This window comes from Equus przewalskii, chromosome 26 (assembly GCF_037783145.1).
Source record: "Equus przewalskii isolate Varuska chromosome 26, EquPr2, whole genome shotgun sequence".
NCBI classification, from domain to species: domain Eukaryota; kingdom Metazoa; phylum Chordata; class Mammalia; order Perissodactyla; family Equidae; genus Equus; species Equus przewalskii.
In genome coordinates this window covers 720,842-740,565 of record NC_091856.1, presented here as the reverse complement: position 1 = coordinate 740,565, position 19,724 = coordinate 720,842, and the positions used below count along the sequence as shown (strand labels likewise).

The window sequence follows — 19,724 nt, the reverse complement described above, 5'->3', positions numbered from 1 at the left end:
AAATTTTTAATGTGTTTTCCTTTTGACCCAGTTAATTCACTTCTGGGAAACTCTCATAAGATATATTCACACATGTGCCAGGATATATGGTGTTCATTCAGGACCATTTATCATAGCTAAATACTGGAGACATTTGTGTGTGTGTGTATGTGACGAAGATTGTCCCTAAGCTATCATCTGTGCCAGTCTTCCTCTATTTTGTATGTGGGATGCTGTCACAGCATGGCTTGATGAGTAGTGTATAGGTCTGCACCTGGGGTCCAACCTCACAAACCCCCGGCCACTGAAGTAGAGTGTGCAAACTTAACCACTATGCCACTGGGCTGGTCCCCCAGAGACATTTCTTTTTTTTGAGGGGACACCAGGATATGAATGGAGACATTTTAAATGTTCATCAATAGAAAACCAGTTAAATAAATTAAGGTATATAGACACAATGGAAAACTCTGCCGCTATTAAATGAATTAGGTTGATCTGTATGTATTGTCATAGATAGATGTCTAAGTGAAAAAAGGAAATTGTGGAACCCATGCTTTCATTTGTGCAAGAAAAAGCTACAGTATTTCTTTTCTAGGAGTTATATATAAAACCCAAAATCTGAGATACATTCTTCCCTGAGCCTAGGTCACTCGATTAACTTTGGTTTCTGAGCCTTCACTGCACCAGCCTTCACTGTATAGGAGCTTGAGAGAAAGTAGCACCTGTATTGTGGGATCTACATCTACAAGGTTCCTGCCTCACTGACAGAGGAGAATACTAGCCCGCATCTGGAATAGCCTGAGGGCTGATACTCACGGGATATCCAAATAGAGTATTGAATTCTCTGTTGTTGGCTTGCAGACATCTCTCTGGTTCTGAAAAAGAGGAGAGGTATGATGAGAAGGATGCTTCTCTATAGATCAGAGTGGGAGGCTGGCTGCTAGTGATGACTCCACTAGATCCTCACATTTTCTCACTGAGGATTTTTGTCTACAAATGGGACTTTGTCTCTTTATTCAAAGAATCAAGAAATACAATAAAAATGGAAATTCTTGTGTTCAAGCTTTCTGGAGGCAACAAAGCAAGTAACTTCTGAGGAGTTCTCCACCATTAATGCTTCTAGTATTCCTAGATTATGTCCCCACAGACAACAGGATGGTCTGCACCAACGTTACTGCCAAACAGAAACCCAGCCCTCTCTTATAAGTCAATTCCAGCACCTTATTTTAAGATATCTGAGGTTCTTTCCAAGGAAGCCTTTCCTAAACTTGCTTGCCTAAATTTAAATTAATAAATCATTACTGAGCATCTATTGCACAGAAGCCACTGTGCTGGATGCTGTGGGGGGACAGAAAGATGAGTAAGACAGAGTCCCTGACTTCAAAGGACTTGTAGTTTAGTAGAAGTGAGCCTGGTACTACAACACATGGCAAAATCATCATATCAAAACACATAGGTGTCACAAACTATTACAAATAAGTGAGTCCATTACTATGAAAAGTCTTAAAAATGCATATTATCAATAGATCGTTCTGTCCTGAATGAAACATTCCTATAGTCTCTTCAATTATTCATTGGTTCAACAAGCATTTACTGAGTTCTTGGCAGGGGTCAGGCCGTGTGCTAGGTCCTAGGGTTATACCATCCCTGACCATCCTGGGATTCCTATTCCTAGTGGGGAAGACAAACATAGAAGAAAATGTCAATCCAATGTAAGGGCAGTGATATTGATAGCAACAGGGTGTTAGGGGTGCACAGAAGAGAGGATGGAAGTCGGGGAAAGTCGGGTATGGAAGTGTTCCTGGAAGAAAAGATGTTTGAATTACTCAGTCAGGGAAGTGTTCCTGGAGGAGAAGACGTTTGAATTACTTGATGATATGGTATGAGTGCTTCCTAGTTCTTGAGCCTGGATAACATATATACCAAGCAACCTAGAATTTGGCCTGAAGGTTGACACTGCTGTTAAGCCTTCTACCTTTCATGCTTCTAGAAATTCCTAGACCATGTTTCCACAGAATTTGTCTCCTCAGAGAGTAGGTTCTAGCAACCCCTCTGCCTTTGAGTTATACTGAATGTCTATTTTCCTCCAGCCCTCCAAAGTTCTCCTTGGCTCAGGGATCCCAAGACTAGAAACGAATTTCCTTCCTTGGCCTTCAAAGATTCTTCATCTAGGCTACAGACTCTTACTTGATCTCGAACTTACTCACCTCACTTCTCTAAGAGAAGTCTCTGGTTCCAGCTCCTAGAAACCCAACCCTGCAACTGTTCAATTTTTTAAAAAAGTGATAATTCACATAACATAAAACTCACCCCCTTAAGGTGTACAATTCAGTGGTTTTTAGTATATTCATGAGGTTATGCAACCATTGCCACTAATTCTAGAACATTTTCATCACCCCCAAAAGACACCCCATACCTGTACTCCCAATTCTCCCCTTCCCCAGTCCCTGGCAAACACTAATCTACTTTCTGTCCTATGGATTTGCCTATTCTGGACATTTCATATAAATGGAATAGTATGTGCTTTATTGTAACTGGCTTCTTTCATTTAGTGTAATGATTTCAAGGTTCACCATGTTGTAGCATGTACCAGTATTTCATTACTTTTTATGACTGAATAGTATTCCATTGTATGGATATACCACATTTATTTATCCATTTATCCACTGATGACTATTTGGCTTGTTTCCATCCTTTTGCTAATATGAATAAGCTTGTTATGAGCATTTGTGTACAAGTGTTTGTGTGGACATGTTTTCATTTCTCTTGGGTATATACATGGGAGTAGAATTGCTGGGTCATATGGTAATTCTATGTTTAACGGTTTGAGGAACTGCAAACTGTTTTTCACAGCAGCTGCACTATTTTATATTCCCACTCACAATGTATGAGTGTTCCAATTTCTCCACATCCTTCCCAACACTTACTATTGACTGTGTTTTCTATTTTAACCATCTTAGTGGATGTGAAGTAATATCTCATTGTGGTTTTGATTTGCATTTCCCTAGTGACTAATGATGATATCGAGTATCTGTTCATGTGCTTATTGAACATTTATATATCTTCTTTGGAGAAACATCTATTCAAATTCTTTGTTCATTTTTAGACTGGGTCAATAACATTTTTATCACTGAGTTATAAGAGTTCTTTATATATTCTAGATAAAAGTAATTTATCAGACATATGATTTGCAAATAGTTTCTCCCACTCTGGTTTTAAATGCCATTTTTATAATGTACTAAATTCTAATATACTGAATGTGATTCTGGGTTTTCTGTTATGTTCCATTGTTCTATCCATCTCTTAAATTATGCAGCTTTTAATATAGGATAGCAAGTCTTTTTTAAAGTCTTCTTGGCTATTCTTTCTATTTTCTGTTCTAGGTAAGCTTCAGAATCATTTTTTCCAGTTCTCTCAAGATTGAAGTTTTGATTAGAGATGAAGACAAAGAAAATTTTATTCACTAGAATCTGGGGATGGAGTGAAAGTAGGTTATTAGAGAGGCAGAATTACCTCTTATGGGAAAAACACTCAGGCTGGGAAACTACACTGCATGTCTCAGGGGTCAGGGATCATAGACTTTTGAAAGATAGCTGAAGAGAGAGCCAATGATAAGACAGGAACCCTTATGGTTCTTTACATAATTTCCTCCATTCCTCCTCTAGTCATTAGCAAAAATTACTAAACATCATGAAGTTAGAACACAAGTAAACTTCTTATAGAAACTATCTAAGGGGCTGAAGTCTGCACATTGAGCAGTGCAAAAACAGAGAGAATTATGAAGAAGTTGAGGGGTTTGCACAAATTGTGGGAAAGGTGAAACTGGGATGTTTAGCTACTTTTAAACAAGGATTTGAGAGTATACAAGTTTGGATTATACAGATTAATTTGGTTTTAGAGCTGACATTTTGCGTGATTAGCCCCCACCCAGTCACATACAATATTGCTGTGAGGGCGACAGAGAGAGATGTTGGTGTACCCTTGGGGAGCCACTCCTTTGAACGTGATGATCACGTCTGGACGGTCACCTTGCTGGCAATCCATAAACAAGTGGCTGAGTCTTCCCTGGACTAGGTTTACCACCCAGCTACGCAGCTTGTAGTCTTTTCTACTGGACTAGTGCATTTCTTTCTTGTTTCATTCTTGTGATTACTAGGGGAAGTTGAGATGGACTTGCTGTGCCTTGTTTTGACTAGTTAGTGCCTTATTTACAACCGTGTGATACAAGAGCTTCCGCTAACCATTGTGGCTTAGGTTATCCAAAGAAGTGGAACACGTATGGCTCAGATCATTTAGCTGTGTCTAGAATTTCTAGCTGCTGCGTGGCCTCTGTGCTTTGTGCAGGGACTTTCTTAGGGGCCCAGACAGCTGCCTGATTTGGGCAGAGGACCAGGGGAGCACTGGTGCTTCTCCCAGTGTTGAGATTATTCAATCCCTGAGCAGGCTAATTTCTGCTACGTTCATACTCAGTTTTCTCAGGCATTGGTGAGTAAAACCAGTCTCTCCCATGCCATTTGCTGCTCTAACTATACCCAACAGACGAGCGCAGTCTCTCCATTTATTCAAAAATATTATTTTATGATTCTTGATAACGTCCTAATATTTTATTATTGAATTTCATATTTCTTATTAAATTTAATGCTAGATATCATTGATTATTTTTTAATTTAATAAAGGTCTAACACGTTTTCCCAGCAATTCATCTGAGCACAGTAGGCTCTTCTCTCTAACCCATGTATCCAGGAGGTACATGGAGTCCAGGCTCTGCACAGCAACTGAACACATACCTCCCTCTTTGAGTTAAGAGTAAAGTAAAGCAGGTAGATGCCAAAGTTCAGAGCCTGAGTTAGAGGCAGACTAAGACTCCAAAGTGGGGGCTGGACTACCCTTGCCTGGTTCTGGCTCTTTGATACCAGACCTGTCACGAAAGAAGAGGAAGGAGAAAGGAAAGTAGCATTTTCACCCGGTGGGGAAGAGGAATTGAGGGCAACAAAGTCAGATCTCATAAGATACCTCTAAAAAAGGAAAAGCGAGAATCCTGAGAAAAGTGGTTAAAACTTCAGTTTGCACAACCAATTGGAGAAGCAACTAAAAGTCTGAGGGAGAAAGCAGACAAGCTTAAGGAAAGCAAGTAGCCAGTCATGTTTGAGGTGATAAAGGCAGAAAGAAACTGTTCAGACTGGATTAATCCAGTTAGGAGGTTAATCCAGGACCCCGTAGGGCTTGTGAAAACTGTTGAGAAAAGACTAGGATGACTAAGTGTTTTCCTTAACACCTACTAATTCAAAGTTTATTCCTGTTTGGCTGAAACAAGAATGAAAAAATGTGAATTATGGATAGAGGTGAGAACTACAGAAGATAGGAAATTGGCTTAGACAAGGAGAGTCTAGGAGACGGTCTGGTTGAAGAGGTCCAGGCTGTGGAATTCAAGGAGACAAACTCCCACCTTCGCCTCTGGTAACTGTGGAAAATGCATCCCTCACGGGGAACTCAGGGCTGAGTCTACAGCCTGTTCAGCAAAGGCCTGGTTTCACAGGGACCTGTGCTGAGAGCTGGCCTGGCGGTGGCAAAATCATTCAAGAGAAAGGGCCAGACACCTTAGTGAAGCAAGGCAACTTGCTATTATAAAATATGCAGTGGATTTAAAGTTTAAAAATATAGCAGGCTCCTACAGTGGTTAAGAACATGAGCAATTGAGTCAGGCTGCCAGCGTTCAAATCTCAGTCCCTCATTTATCAGCTGGGTAGCCTTGAGGAAGTTACTTAACCTCTCTGAGACTCAATTTCTTCATCTGTAAAATGGAAATGATAATAATACCTACTCATAAGATTATTGTGAGGATTACTAAATTAAGGCCTGCAAAGCATTTTAGAACAATTCCTGATATATAAAAAATGCTAAGAAAATTTTAGCTATTCTAGACTGGGCTCTATGACCAAATTGTTAAGTGACTTAGGGCAAGTCACTTTCCGTTTCTGGGCTTTAGTTTCCTCATGCGTAAAACGGGGTAGTAAAATCCACATTACTTGCTAATGTAAGGGTTAAATGACATGGTAATTGTAAAGTGCCTACATCATTCGTGACACATCAAAAGTGCTCAGTACATGATATTTTTTGTCCTTTATCTTAGGCAATATCAAGGAGATTCTGTAAGCATCATTATAGTTGTCCCCAAATAGATTTTGAACTTCTAGCTATCTCCCACGGATGTCCTAAGCTGATCCATCCAGTAGAGAAGGAAGGGTACAACAGCCTGGTGAGGGGAACTCTATTCAGTCCCTTGGTGGGATGGCAGTAGAAGACAAGTGTCAAAATAGGAGAAGCTTCTGTCTAAGGATGTCTAATTTAGAGTTTTGGTTCAAATGCCAAAGTGAAAAACTTAGCTCTTACTCAATCTTGATGTAATCCAACCTCAGGTTTTAGGGGTTACAGCTACAGAAGACTGGATATTACCTTAGACATGGAAGTGGCAGAAATTAAAAGGGAAAATGAGCTCTGTAAGAGGGAATTAGAGACTGTAGCACACCGAAAGATAAGTAACTAGGAGGAGAAGGAGGGAGGGAGAAAAAGGCAGGCAGGCCAGTTGGTCAGGCGGCAATCAGGTTAGGAGGTTCTGAGCAAATGTCTCCTTGCTTACAGTGGGAAATCAACCACAAATGGGATTTTCCAGCTAAAGCAAGAAAACAGTGAGATGACATTTAGGAGCGAAAGTCTCTAACTAGCAGAATCGTCAAGACCCCTCTCCTTACACCACCAGACTCCCAGCTCAATTAAGGCCAGGTGCTGGTGAGAGAAACTCTGCAGCGGCTTCTTGCTGTCGTTATTGATCAACAGGCCTAGGTGATTTCACCCAAGTCACCTAATGCATGAGACTGAAAATTTCCCATCTCTAAAAGTAAGTGAGGATAGCTGCCAGGGGAAGGATAATTGGCCAATTTCTGGAATTTCTGGTCAGGTTAGTTGGAGTCAATTTACAGTAGGAATACGGGAATTTCTTAGATTCCAAGTGATCACAATTTATTGTACGGTAGTCAAACAGCATAATCTGAAACATTGCAGCCGTCAGTAGATTTAGCTAACCATATGGCTTCCAGTCTTGGGTAACCCCCAAAATTTATATTTCATCTCTCCACACTGCATCTCTAAGATCTCTGGAGTATAGCCATCAAATGATATTTTCATCTAAAGAATGATAAGAATAGCTAAATGACATAGCAGAGAGTCACCACAGGGAAGGCCAAGGTCTGTGGTCTTGCAGAAGAGGCAGTAACTAATTTGTTTTCCCCACTACCATTTCATTACATGTTTCTGGTTCAGTCTACCCACTGCCATGTCTCACGGTTTACAATCAGCTCAGTTATCATACTTACGTACAGTACTATCTTCCCCAACTAAACAAAGAGCTCCTTAAAGGCAGAGACCATGTCTTTTTTTCTCTCCTTTAAATCTCTGTACCTGACTGCTTAGCTTAGTCCATAGATTTAATAAAGATGTGTTGAATGGACAAGGACACAAGTGAAGAGATGCTAGAAACATGTTCTGTTAAATTGTGGTCAGATTTCTGTCCAAACTCCTCCAAAGGAGGATTATCACCTCCTCTTGTGGGAGTATCTACATAAGCACAGAACAGCTGGGCTGCAAGAGAAATCCCGGCTAAGACTAATTCTTTGTTTACCTTTCTGTGCTAAGGTCAGCAAACAGGAGGATATGCATCATGGCTGAGGGGGTGGGTAGAATGCAGTGTCGAAAAGAACCTGGAGAGGAAGCTCGTTAAAGTCTTGAATGTCATGAAAAGTTCTGTTCTTGAGCTACTATAGCTCTCATGTGACTTCTGCCTCTGACCATCCCCTATAGCTTCGCTAATTCTTTTGAGTTTAGCAGAAACAAGACTGGAATTGCTCAAAGGACAAGATACTAAAGAAAATCAAAATAGAAATAAAAGACAAAAAACCCCTCAAACCCAAAACAAACCCCAAACCCTAATTTATTAACAGTGTGCCACAGAAGATTGGTTGGCTGGCACAATTCAAGATGTGCTCAAAACCAACGGCCCTAACCCCTGTTCTTGGAGACCTTCAGGCTCTCCCCTTCCTCTCCAAGGAGACACCACTCATGAGCTGATGGGACACCATTCATACTACCCCTCGCAGGCAGAAGCTGAGAGTGGTGCTTCGCCGTTCTCACCTCATTGAGAATGTAGAACCACTGACTTCTCATCAGTGTGGTAAAAGTAAACTCAGTCATGCTTGACCGAACTGCTAGATACCACTCTCAGTGCTTCTCAGTCATAAAACCTTCCTTGGCAGAGGAGATGAGAGGTTGGGAAAGTTACAACAAAGGTCATCAGTTAGAAACAAAATGCCATTCACACTAAGCTGAGTCTAACAGTAACCACTGGTGATGCTAAAGAAGCAATTTTAGAGATTCAAAAAGTAATCTCATGGTTTAGGATTGCTAGATTTAGCAAATAAAATACAAAACCAAAATATGTCCCCAATATTACATGGGACACACTTATACTAAAAAATTATTCATTGTTTACTGAAATTCAAATTTAACTGAGAATCACGTATTTTATCTGGCAACCCTGTGTCTGTTCTTGAGGTCAGGAAATGTTCCTACAAATTACTTCAACTGTTGCTTTAAATTTTCTAAAGAAACTAGAATTCTAAAGAAAACAGAATTCTAGAAACTAACTCTAAAAACTTTAGATGTCTGTTTTACTCTAAATAACTTTACTGAGATATAATAGACATACCATAGAATTCACCAATTTAAAATAAAATGTACAAGTCAATGATTTTTAGTATGTTCACGATACAGATGTCTATTTTGTGTGTTTAATTATGGTGTTGTACAGGATTCTATTACTAAGGTTCTGATTAACTTTTTACTCTACAAGTCACAATAACTATGCCCCCCTCCGCTATTTCTTTTTCTATCCTTTCCTTTTAGTTTCTCCAACTCAGTTATTTTCCCTTTGTGATTACAATTTTTTCCTTAATGATTTTTCAAATCACCCAAAGTAACACATAAATATCTTTTAACTGTAACAAATCCAAAATCAGAAATATATAGCTAAAAAATATAAAGTTTCCTTTCCCATGCCTTCTACACCTTCTCCGTTTCCCAAGGGAACCACTTTAACAGATCGGTGCATATTCTTTGGGTCCCTTCCCTTTCAGGGTATTTATATACAAACATATAGAAACAGCTGTATATGGGTTTCTTTAAACAAATGAGATCCTACTGTAAATATTGCTCTGCAAGTTGCTTTTTTCTTTTCACACTATGTATTGGAGATCTTTCCAGGTCAATTCATACAAGTGTCTCTCATCCTTTTGAATTTACTACCTAGCATTATTTAAGCACCTATCAGTACGTGTTAATAATTTTTATTGTTCTGTTGTGGTGGTGGTGATGACAATGATGATATTTGTAGATGTGTGTGAGTGGTAAAAGAGGGGTAAAGGAGAAGTATAACAGATGGGTCAGACTTGCAAACTCTCCAGGACAAAGAGAGCTCTGTAGGCACTGTGCTAGGCAGACAATTTAGTAGAACCACACAATACATATGCAAAACAATAAAGAAACAGCTCAAGGCAGGATATAAATAAGATTTAAAATGAATTGTAGGAACCCAAGAGAATTGAAATTATACGTCTATACAAAAATTTGTCCATGAATGTTGATAGCAGCATTGTTCATAATAGCCAAAAAGTAGAAACAACCCAAATGTCTATCAATTAATGAATGGATAAACAAATTGTAGCACATCCACACAGTGGAATGGTACTCAGCCACAAAAAGGAGTGAAGTATTAATATATGCTAAACATGGATAAGCCTTGAAAACATAAGTGAGAGAAGCCAGTCACAAAAGGCTACATATTATATGATTCTATTTATGTCATGTCCAGAATAGTGAAATCTACAGAGATAGAAAGTAGATGAGTTGTTGCCAGGGGCCAGGAGAAGGGGGAATTGGGAGTGATTGCTAATGGGTGAAAGGGTTTCTTTCTGGAGTGAGGAAATGTCCTAAAATTAAATTATGGTCATGATTGCACACTTCTGTGAATATACTAAAAATCGCTGAATTGTATGCTTTACAAGGGTGAATTTTATGGCAATTATATCTCAATAAGGGTATTATTTTTTAAAAAACTATAGAAACCAAGCACTATAGGAATTCAAGAAGGAAAGATAATGATAGGGGGTGGTGACTAGAATTGTTGCAGAAGGCTTCATGGAGAAGGACTTGTCCTAAACAAAAAAAAATGAATATAGGTTCAATACAGATGTAGGGAACAGATATCTAGGCAGGAAGAACAACTTAATGAAAGGGTTGGCACTGAGACAAGACAAGTTTTATGATAGTACCCCAGGTAGGAAGAGTCCGAAGGAGGCAGAAAGCAAGACTATAAAGTCAGGCCTTTAATACTAGGCTAATGATCTTAAATTTTATCTAGTAGCTGACAAGGAACCCCAGAAAGATTTTAAGAAAGGAAAAATGTGATAAAATTGGAATTTCAGAAAGATTAATATGATAGATTTACAGAGAAACAGATTGCAGACAGAAAGACCACTTAAAAGACTGCCACAGTATTCAACATTTGAAATGATGAGAGCCTGAATTAAGAAAGTGGTGAAAAACAGATAAGCAAGATGCTGTAACTAGTCAATATTCACTCTATACGCTGTAAGTTTTCCAACCAGAATAGGCTGACAGCCTAGAAAAGGGCATAAGTACCTGCAAAATTACTGGGCTTGCCACTGTTATTTTGTTGTCCCAGGCCAAAGACCAACATCTTGGATGGACCAGTATTAATTGCTCACTGCTTAAAACAGCACAAGCAATAACTCTACTGCAATAGGTAGGCCTAGCGTACCTAAAGGGATTTAGGCCAGGAAAACTGGTTTAAATTATTTTTCATTGGTAAAGCATTTGACTTTTGAAGTGATCTACATTTGTAAACATTCAAGTTCTTAATTATTTTCCTGAATGAAAGCATCAAGCTCTTGTATTTTTCACATATTGTATTTAAACATGTGTTTACCATGTGCCAGATACTGTCCTAGGAGCTTTACAAATATTACCTCATTTAATCCTCACAAAATACTTACGAGGCAGCACTATTATTAGCCCCATTTTACAGATGAGAAACTGTAACATAGAGAAACTAAGAGATTTGCCCAAGATAATATAGTAAGTGGTGGAGCTAGGATTCAAACCTAGAACTGTATGGCTCCAGAATCCGTGCTCTTAACCACTATGCCCCCCATGATCTTTACTTCATTGCATTTCCTGTAGATATAATTTGATATTTCTCCGTGCTATTACTTAAAGGCTGTCTGTCACTAAACCATAATCTCCATAAGAGCAGAGATTCTGTCTAGTTTAGTTGCCATTGTATTACCAGCATGTAGCACAGTGGCAGGCATTCATTTGTTGATAAATAAGTATTTTTTGAAGAAATAAATCAGTCTTTATTGATGATTACATTTTTATTTGCCTTGAACTTACTACTCCCTAAAGTATTCTGCTGTCCATATTTCCTGTTCATAAGAAGATGCAGGAGAAATCAGTCTGTTAGCTTGTTTTCCTCAGCCCTCTCTCCTTTAGTAGTTCTGAAAATAGGCGATGACTCTCTGGTTTTCCCTTGGTTGGGAGTTCCCTGACTTCCTCTTTCTGGAACTAGGGGCTGTGCCTTTGGAATGGGCTCCCTTCAGGAATCAGACAACTGCACAATGACAGAAAGTCAAGAAGGTAGAGTGTGGCCTTAAATCAGTGACCCAATTTCATTCTCTATACCTTCTCCATTCCTCAAAAGGAAGCCTAATTATAGAACTACATTCTGGCTTGCTTTTTCAAAATTTTATGTCAGAAAATTTTTTTTCATGTCAGGCAGTTTCAGTCTGAAAGATGGCTTGAGTGTGATTACCCCAGCTTCCTTTAGTACTCTGATTCATCAAAAGAGAGCATGGAAGTGGTATGGAAATCTTCCCTAACAGCAAAGCCAGACCCATCTGCTCTGTCCACAAAAGGCTGCACAGGATGACCTTATTTGCCTCAGCAACTTCTTTTCAAATTGACCACTACTTTTTAGCAGGAGGTGGTTGTGAAGGATGGGGAGAGGAAAAGGAACACACGTTTTCCTGGTGAACTTCCAGGATAAGCACAAAATAAAATAAAAGTACAAAAGATGACAGATTGTAACTACTCAAATTAGAACTCTCAGATGACAAAACAGTGGAGCTTGTACTTCTGGAGTTTACCTCTGCAGAGCACATCTCCTTTCCTGGTCAGTGGTTTGGTGGATTGGCAGTTTGAATGATAGGTTGGCCAGCCTGCGTTATCTGTCATATGCGCACAGGCACACACGCACTTTTTAGAGGCAATAATAACATACAGACTTAGATATTTTTACTGAGTTCACCTACCTCCACTTTGTCTGTTCTCGCTTTGGCTTTCAAATAGAGACATTGCAGAGTAGTACCAACTATATTTCCATGGAATTTCTGTAAAGGAAAGAAAGATTCAGGATGAGAATTTCTTATGACAATACCATTTCACTCAAATATACACTTAAGAAACTTGAAATTTGATCTATGAAACCTAAAATAATCTACTTCTAAGATACACATGCTAAATTGTGGAATTCATTTCATATGTCCTCACCATAAAATTATATTTTCAGGGGCTGGCCTCATGGCCGAGTGGTTAAGTTCATGCACTCTGCTGCAGCAGCCCCGGGTTTCACCGGTTCGGATCCTGGGCGCAGACATGGCACCGCTCATCAGGCCATGCTGAGGTGGCATCCCACATGCCACAACTAGAAGGACCCATAACTAAAAATGCACAGCTATGTACCGGGGGGCTTAGGGGAGAAAAAGGAAAAATAAAATCTTTAAAAAAAATTAAAAAAGAAAATATAATTCTTTCCAGCCCCTGCAGCGTCATCAAGCAGATTTGAGAGGGTGGTCTGGCCAAATCCACAAAGCAGGATAGCTTGGAATGTGAAATGGTTTAAGGCACTTAACAGCCAGCCAGCGGCCTGAGTAACGACTTTTAGCTGGAACCAGGCACCCCCCCAATTTTGTGATGCTCTCTGCACACATATCATTTTACATAGCAGCCAACTGGAAAGTACACTTTAGTTGTTAAACTCAGAGGAGAGTGGAAGAACGTGAGGGAAGGGAGAAAGAAATGGGATGTGGGAAGAAAAGGGAAGAGATGGAGCAAAAAAAAAGATTAGGAGCCAGAGAACAGGCTTTTATTTCAAAGTCTGCTACTAATTAATGACAATGGGACTTGGGGGAAGTTATTAACCATTTCATGCCTAAAATTTCCTCTGAAATGAGAATGACTGTTTTTTTTTTGTAAGAAACACAAAATAAATCAGGCAGATACAAGATGGAGAAAGACCCACTAAGGAATAAATTTGTCAGAGAGATATTTAGGGGTAATTATGTATTACACACTAAGCACAGCATTACTTACAGCCCTCTGAGAGGGAGGGAGAAGCACTCCCAGGTGTTTCTCATGAGCTGACTCCTGTCACTGTCGGAGAAGACAAGGCTGAGGAATTTCCACGAGACTGGGATTCAGGGCACCAGGCATCTTTTTTGGAAATTGCTGGACCCCAGCAGCATGGGGTGTCCCCCGGAAGTCCCTGCCTGTGGCCTGGTCGGTCCCTACAGGGCCAGGACCCGGAGAGTAATTATGGAGCTGAGAAGAAGAGCTGTTAGAGGATTAAATAAATGTATGAAAATGTCTGCCACAGTGCTTGACACAAAGTAGTCAATCAACAAATGGCAATGTTTTAGAATTTTAACATACATGCCCAACAGATTAGTAAAAAATTTAAAGTCTAATAATATTGTGTTAGAAAGTAGAGCCACTGGTATACTTCCATACTGTTGGTGGTATTAAAAATTGGACAAATCCTTTGGAAAACAATTTGGCCCTATCTAGTAAAGTCGATGGATCATTTACCTTATAACCCAGCAAGTCCATTTTTAGATATATGCCCAAGGAAAACTCTCCAGATACGTTATTAACAAGGATGACTGCAGTAGCACCGCTCATTAACAGCAAAACTGGAAACCAACCAAATGGCTATTAACGGTAAGTAGAGAAACAAGTTGTGGCATGTTCATACAGTGGAAAGCTATAAAGTAGTGAAAATGAGTGAACTACAGTTACACACATTAACGTTGGTTAAATCTCAGGAACATTTAGGGAAAAAGACAAATTGCCAAAGAATACAAATAGTGTCATTCTATTTACATAAAGTTAAATATCATGCAAAACTATATGATTAGGGATACATACTTTCAAGGTAAACCTACAAAGAGAAGCAAGGGAATGAAAAATACAAAATTTAGGGTAGAGGTTGGGGGGACGGGATGGAGAAAAGCACAGTGAGAGCTTCAAGCTATATTTGTGCTCATGTTATTGCTACTCTTTACAACTTACACATTTGTTGAAAACTTTTTATCTATTCAATATATAATAACAAAAGAACTAAAAAATTAAAGTGAATAAGACCAACTGTAGGAAATACTCTTCCTATCTTACTCAGGAGAGTAATTTTTAAATAACCCTTATTGAAATAGTAGGTCCAATTTGGGCTACTATATTTAAAAAAATGTTTTATTTTGAGATAATTTTAAACTTTCAGAAGAGTTGCAAAAATAGTATGGAGAATTTTCATATATCCTTCACTCATCTTACTCTTATGTTAACATCTTACATAACCATAGAAGAATTAACAAACAAAGAAATTAACCTTGGTAGAATACTATTAACCAAAGTACAGAAATTATTATTTTTTTTTACCAATTCTTTCCACTAATGTCTTTTTTTTTGGTTTCAGGACCCAATCCAGGATCCCACAAAGCATTTAGTTATATGTCTCCTCCCACTTGCGACTGTTTCTCATTTTTTCCTTGTTTTTCATGATCTTGACAATTTTGAAGGGTACTGGACAGTTGTTTTGTAGAATGTGCCTTCACTTGGATTTGTCTGATGTGCTCATCATATCAGGAAATACATGCTGTTGTATGTATTCCTGGCAACATGAACCTAGATCACCTGGTTAAGATGGTGTCTGCCAGAAGGCTCCACTGTAAACTTACTATTTTTCCCTTTGTAATTACTAAATATTTGGGAGGAGGCTCATCACATTTAAACAAAGAAGGTTGAAAAAACAGTAGAGTCATAAAAGAGGCACCAAAGAGAAGTCAGCCTCTATAAGACATGGCTATAGGAACTAAAACTCTTTTATTTAGACATGAGAATCTAAAGGTAGAAATAACAGGCCCCACCCTTGAGTTGATAATCTCCAAGCTGCCTACATCTTGGACTGAACTGCCTAACACAGAAATGAAGACAACCTTATTGAAACTTTGGTTTGGAAGTGAAGTACTTATTTTCTGACCTATTAGCCAATAGTCTTCCAATTGGCATCACATTGCAAACCAACTTCAAGTTCCCCCAAGGCACAGTGGTGATTCTGTGCTGCCAGCATCCTATCTCCCTCCACACTTACTTATACACAAAAAACTGGTGAATTTACTAAGTACAAAGTTTTGGAGGAAGGTTTTAAGTTTATATTTAGCTCAGTCTGAAAATTACATGAACTATAACAAACACAATGAAGTCTAGCAATGGCATATTTGTGATACCAATGTAGCCAATGACTCTTAGTACTGGAATATCATAGACTGCGTGCACACAAGTCATAATTGGCTCTCAATGAACAACTCTGCCTCCAGAGAACAGAGCTCTTCACCAAGAAAGGAACAAACTCCTGGTTGACTTGAATGTTTTGAGAATATGAGGAAAGGACTCTCACACAGAAGCAGGTGTGCCTGTTACCCTCTGACTAAAATAAGAGCTACATTCTCCCTAAACTGTGTGGAAAATCACAAAAGCTTCCAGTCTACTCCATTAAGGTTTCTTGGAGTTAGCTATTACACCCAATGCACAATCCCCAGCTACTCCAGAAATCAAAGTTCCCATCCCAGTTCCCACCACGTGAATCTCAGCACAGCTAACAAAAGTTTTCTTTTTAATGCAACAGAACATGTAAAAAAAAAAAATCAAGTCTTATCCTGAAATGCTTAGCACAGCCTGAAACTTGGCAGCACTCCACACAACACCTCTCTCCTCAGTTACAGCCCCTACCTTATCCCCTACTTATTTCAACCACAACTTCTTTCTGACAGGAAAACAAAGATCTAAACTTAGGAACTTTAAGACTCTGGGAGAGGTGGGAAGATGTAGAAACATCTCCTAGTCTATGGGGCCATTTGGATGAAGAGACCTCCTTCAGGTTCCTACTGCCAACTGATCCCCGGCTTTTGGGAGCTGGCCAAATTCCTGTGTCATGAATTGTTTTCTTCTGCTTCCTCTAGATGGGGATATGAAGTGAGTCTCAAAACCCTCATTTACAACCTACTTTTTCCAAAGATGATTCATAGACCCCTAATAACCTTTCAATTACCCTGGCTTTGATTTCAGGTGGTTTAAAGCAAAGAGCTGAAGATGTACATAAAATAATCTTCAAACACAAAATGGAGTAGAAAGGAACCTGCAAAACACTGCAGTTTCTTAGCTGCTGCCTCTATTCTCACATGCTCCCCCAGTTCGCCTGTTCAGTCTGGACGGCAGGCTTTGTAAAGCAGCTGTGTGCTACGAAGGGCTTCTTGTGCCTAGAGGTTTAGCTTGGGTCTGAACAAGCATTGGAACCCACATAACCTCCTTCTTGTACTTGTAATTTTGAAGTCTCACAAAGCAAGCTCCTCATTAGCAGCTTAATACTGATGCTTTGGGATGGTTTATTATCCCTTTTCGTCTATAAAAGTGAGTCAATGTTTACTAAGCTAGTCTTAACTGTTTTGCACGTACTAGGCAGTTAACAAATGTCTGTTGAAAGGAATTGTAGGAACTAAGTATTATGTTCTCTCTTAAACAAATTTTATTTGTTTTAAAATTGGGACGAGGATGAGATAATAGAAACAGCACTGACTGCTGCGGAGTTTGGAAACCTCTGTTCTATTATCAGCTGGATTCCTAAATTATTCGTACCTAAAACAAATGAGTCTTTTCTTCAGTTTTCTAGTTTCTCACCTACAATAAAAGGCAATGCTTGCTACTTCCCTTTCTTGCTCATAAAAGTAATGTAAAGCAGGGTCTTTGAATGGTGTTAGGCAGCGTAGGGAGGTTTCTCTGGGGCTGAAACAGGGTTCAGGGTAGAGTGGTGCAAGGGAAAGAAGGGCACGTCCTCTCTCTCAACTTGAATGACTGCTTTTATCTGAGATTTTCCACATATTTTCAATGGAAAAAGTAGTTTCTCCTGCTAAAAACAAAGTAAGAATATCATCCGGATGCTTCTGGGATAAATGCTCATTTGAGTAAGTTAAAATGTACACTTGTAGATGGAACTCAACCTCCAGCTAGACGAGGCACAGTTCAAAGTTCTCTTTTTTTTTTTTTTGGAGGAAGATCAGCCCTGAGCTAACATCTGCTGCCAATGTTCCTCTTTTTGCTGAGGAAGACTGGCCCTGAGCTAACATCCGTGCCCATCTTCCTCTGCTTTGTATGTGGGATGCCTACCACAGCATGGCTTGCCAAGCAGTGCCATGTCTGCGCCCAGGATCTGAACCGGCGAACCCTGGGCTGCCGAAGTGGAACATGAGCACTTAACCGCTGTGCCACCGGGCTGGCCCCCTCAAAGTCCTTAAATAGCCCCTCTCAGTGTAGCTTATCCTGGCATCTATGTGGCCTTGGCACAAATTCCCAACAAAAGCTGGAACTACTAGGAGCCATGTGAAGACACTGCACCGCCTCACCTGTCTTTTCTAATCCCATCGTCAGTCCACAGTTCATTAAGATACTTAGTCTTCTCCCTTGTTTTCACGGCAACTCATCTTCCTGGCTTTTCTCTCACTGCCTCTTTGACTGCTTTGCAGTGTGACGTAGCAGGGTTAGGCTGACCTAAATTTAAACCCTGAAGCCAACACTTATCAAATGTGGGCCCTGGGGCTGAGATAAGCACTCTGAGCTTCAGTCTCTTCATCTTTCACATGAAGATAATCACTTCACCTTGCAAGGACTCTATAAAATAAAGTACATCAAGCATTTTCTATAATGCCTTGCACACAATAGGTGTTCTTCCCCCAAAGCATGGTTCTTATTCCTGTTCTCTGTGTATGCTTTCCCTGAGTTATGGCATCATATCCTCTCATTGCCTCTCTAGCCCTGGCTCCTAAAACTCTCTCTAGTCCCAAACTCGTACTGTTGGACAATTTCCTCTCAATTGCTCACTAGCATCTCAACACAAACATGTTTCAAAGTGACACTTCTCAACACCCCTGATTTCCAGCAAATCTGCTCCTCTTCCTTATTATCCTGTACTTGTTCATGAAACCTAAGAGTCACATTCAGTTCCTCCTCTGATAACTTGTCAGGTCCTATAATATTCCGTCTGAGGGACTCTTGAAGCTATTACCTCATTTCTAATCCCACTAATACCATCTCAGGTTCTTTATAACTTCCTCCTGAATTCAATGTCCTGTTACCTGCCTCCAACTTTTATAAACTATCCACTGCTGCCCTGAAGCAGAACACTGATCATATCTTCTTACCCACCAGCTCAAAAACCTTCAAATGGCTTCCCACGGGTTACTGAATGAAGGTCAGATATTATCAGCCACACATTCAAGATGCTATAATTTGAACTCAAATTATTCTTTTATCTTTCTCTTCCACTATTTACCTTTATTTAAACTGGCCTGTGTACAATTCCATAAACGGCCCGTGCTTTCCTGCACCTATGCCACTGCTCACACTGCTCCCTCCAAGTGTAATGGCCTGCTCTCTATCAGTCACCATCTTTCAAAGGCTTTCCTACAAAGGCCAGCTCACATCCCACAAACTTCTCAATGAAGTTTGTCTGCTCCCCCGATCCAGAAATAATCTTTCACCCCTCCCAACTCCATACCACTTCGTTGGTATTATTCTCCTAAAACTAATCATTTTTCTTCCTTGTGTTATAATTTTTTTTTCAATTTTATCTCCCCTATCTCATCGATAAATGTGACTGTGTCAAATTAATTTCTGTGTCCTCGAAGCCCTAGCACAGGGCCTGGCTTCTAAGTAGGAGGCTGGTAAAATATATGAACTTGAAAAAAGAATGAAGACCAGCAGGAGGTAAGTTTATTAAGAACATCAGCCCAAGGAAAACCTTTCTGAAAAACACATGTTACAAGATGTCTCCTGCTGATACGTCATCAAGACAATTGCTATAAAGAATACAAACACTTTATCCAGTGGCATTTAAAATCAGCTCTGGGGGAGTGGTTAAGTTAGTCATTCTGCTTCAGTGGCCTTGGGTTGGTTGGTTCTGATCCTGGGCACGGACCTACACACTGCTCATCAAGCCATGCTGTGGCAGTGTCCCACATAGAAGAACTGGAAGGACTTACAACTAGGATATACAACTATGTACTGGGGCTTTGGGGGGAAAAAAAGAGGAAGATTGGCAACAGATGTTAGCTCAGGGCCAATCTTTCTCACCAAAAAAAAAAGAAAAAGAAAGAAAAACAAAAAAGTCAGTTCTGGAATCTGTACATCTCTCAGTTAAAATCAGTCCAAAGACACATTCCTCTTAGCTGCCCTACTTCATTAGATACAAAAGTGGCAGCCATAAAGTGGGGAGCAACTGTTTCTAACATAAT

General features: G+C 39.7%; 1 protein-coding gene across 35 annotated transcripts in view; it reads right to left on the bottom strand.

Annotated features, from left to right (window-relative positions):
- The window catches only part of LOC103560311 (phospholipid-transporting ATPase FetA), a 129,292-nt gene that overhangs the window by 72,025 nt on the left and 37,543 nt on the right, over nucleotides 1-19,724 (bottom strand). For 16 of the 35 annotated variants that reach the window (XM_070595631.1, XM_070595637.1, XM_070595642.1 and 13 more), the window contains 3 exons: nucleotides 13,480-13,720; nucleotides 12,420-12,497; nucleotides 796-854 (listed from right to left, as the gene is read on the bottom strand). Coding sequence is in view for 24 of the 35 variants with exons in the window: in XM_070595612.1 (XP_070451713.1) it covers nucleotides 796-854; nucleotides 12,420-12,462 (102 nt within the window). In the remaining 11 variants the exon portion in view is untranslated. Of the gene's footprint in view, nucleotides 1-795; nucleotides 855-12,419; nucleotides 12,498-13,479; nucleotides 13,721-13,974; nucleotides 14,098-19,724 lie in introns of those variants that run through there. The other 19 variants (XM_070595608.1, XM_070595614.1, XM_070595644.1 and 16 more) reach the window with 4 other exon arrangements.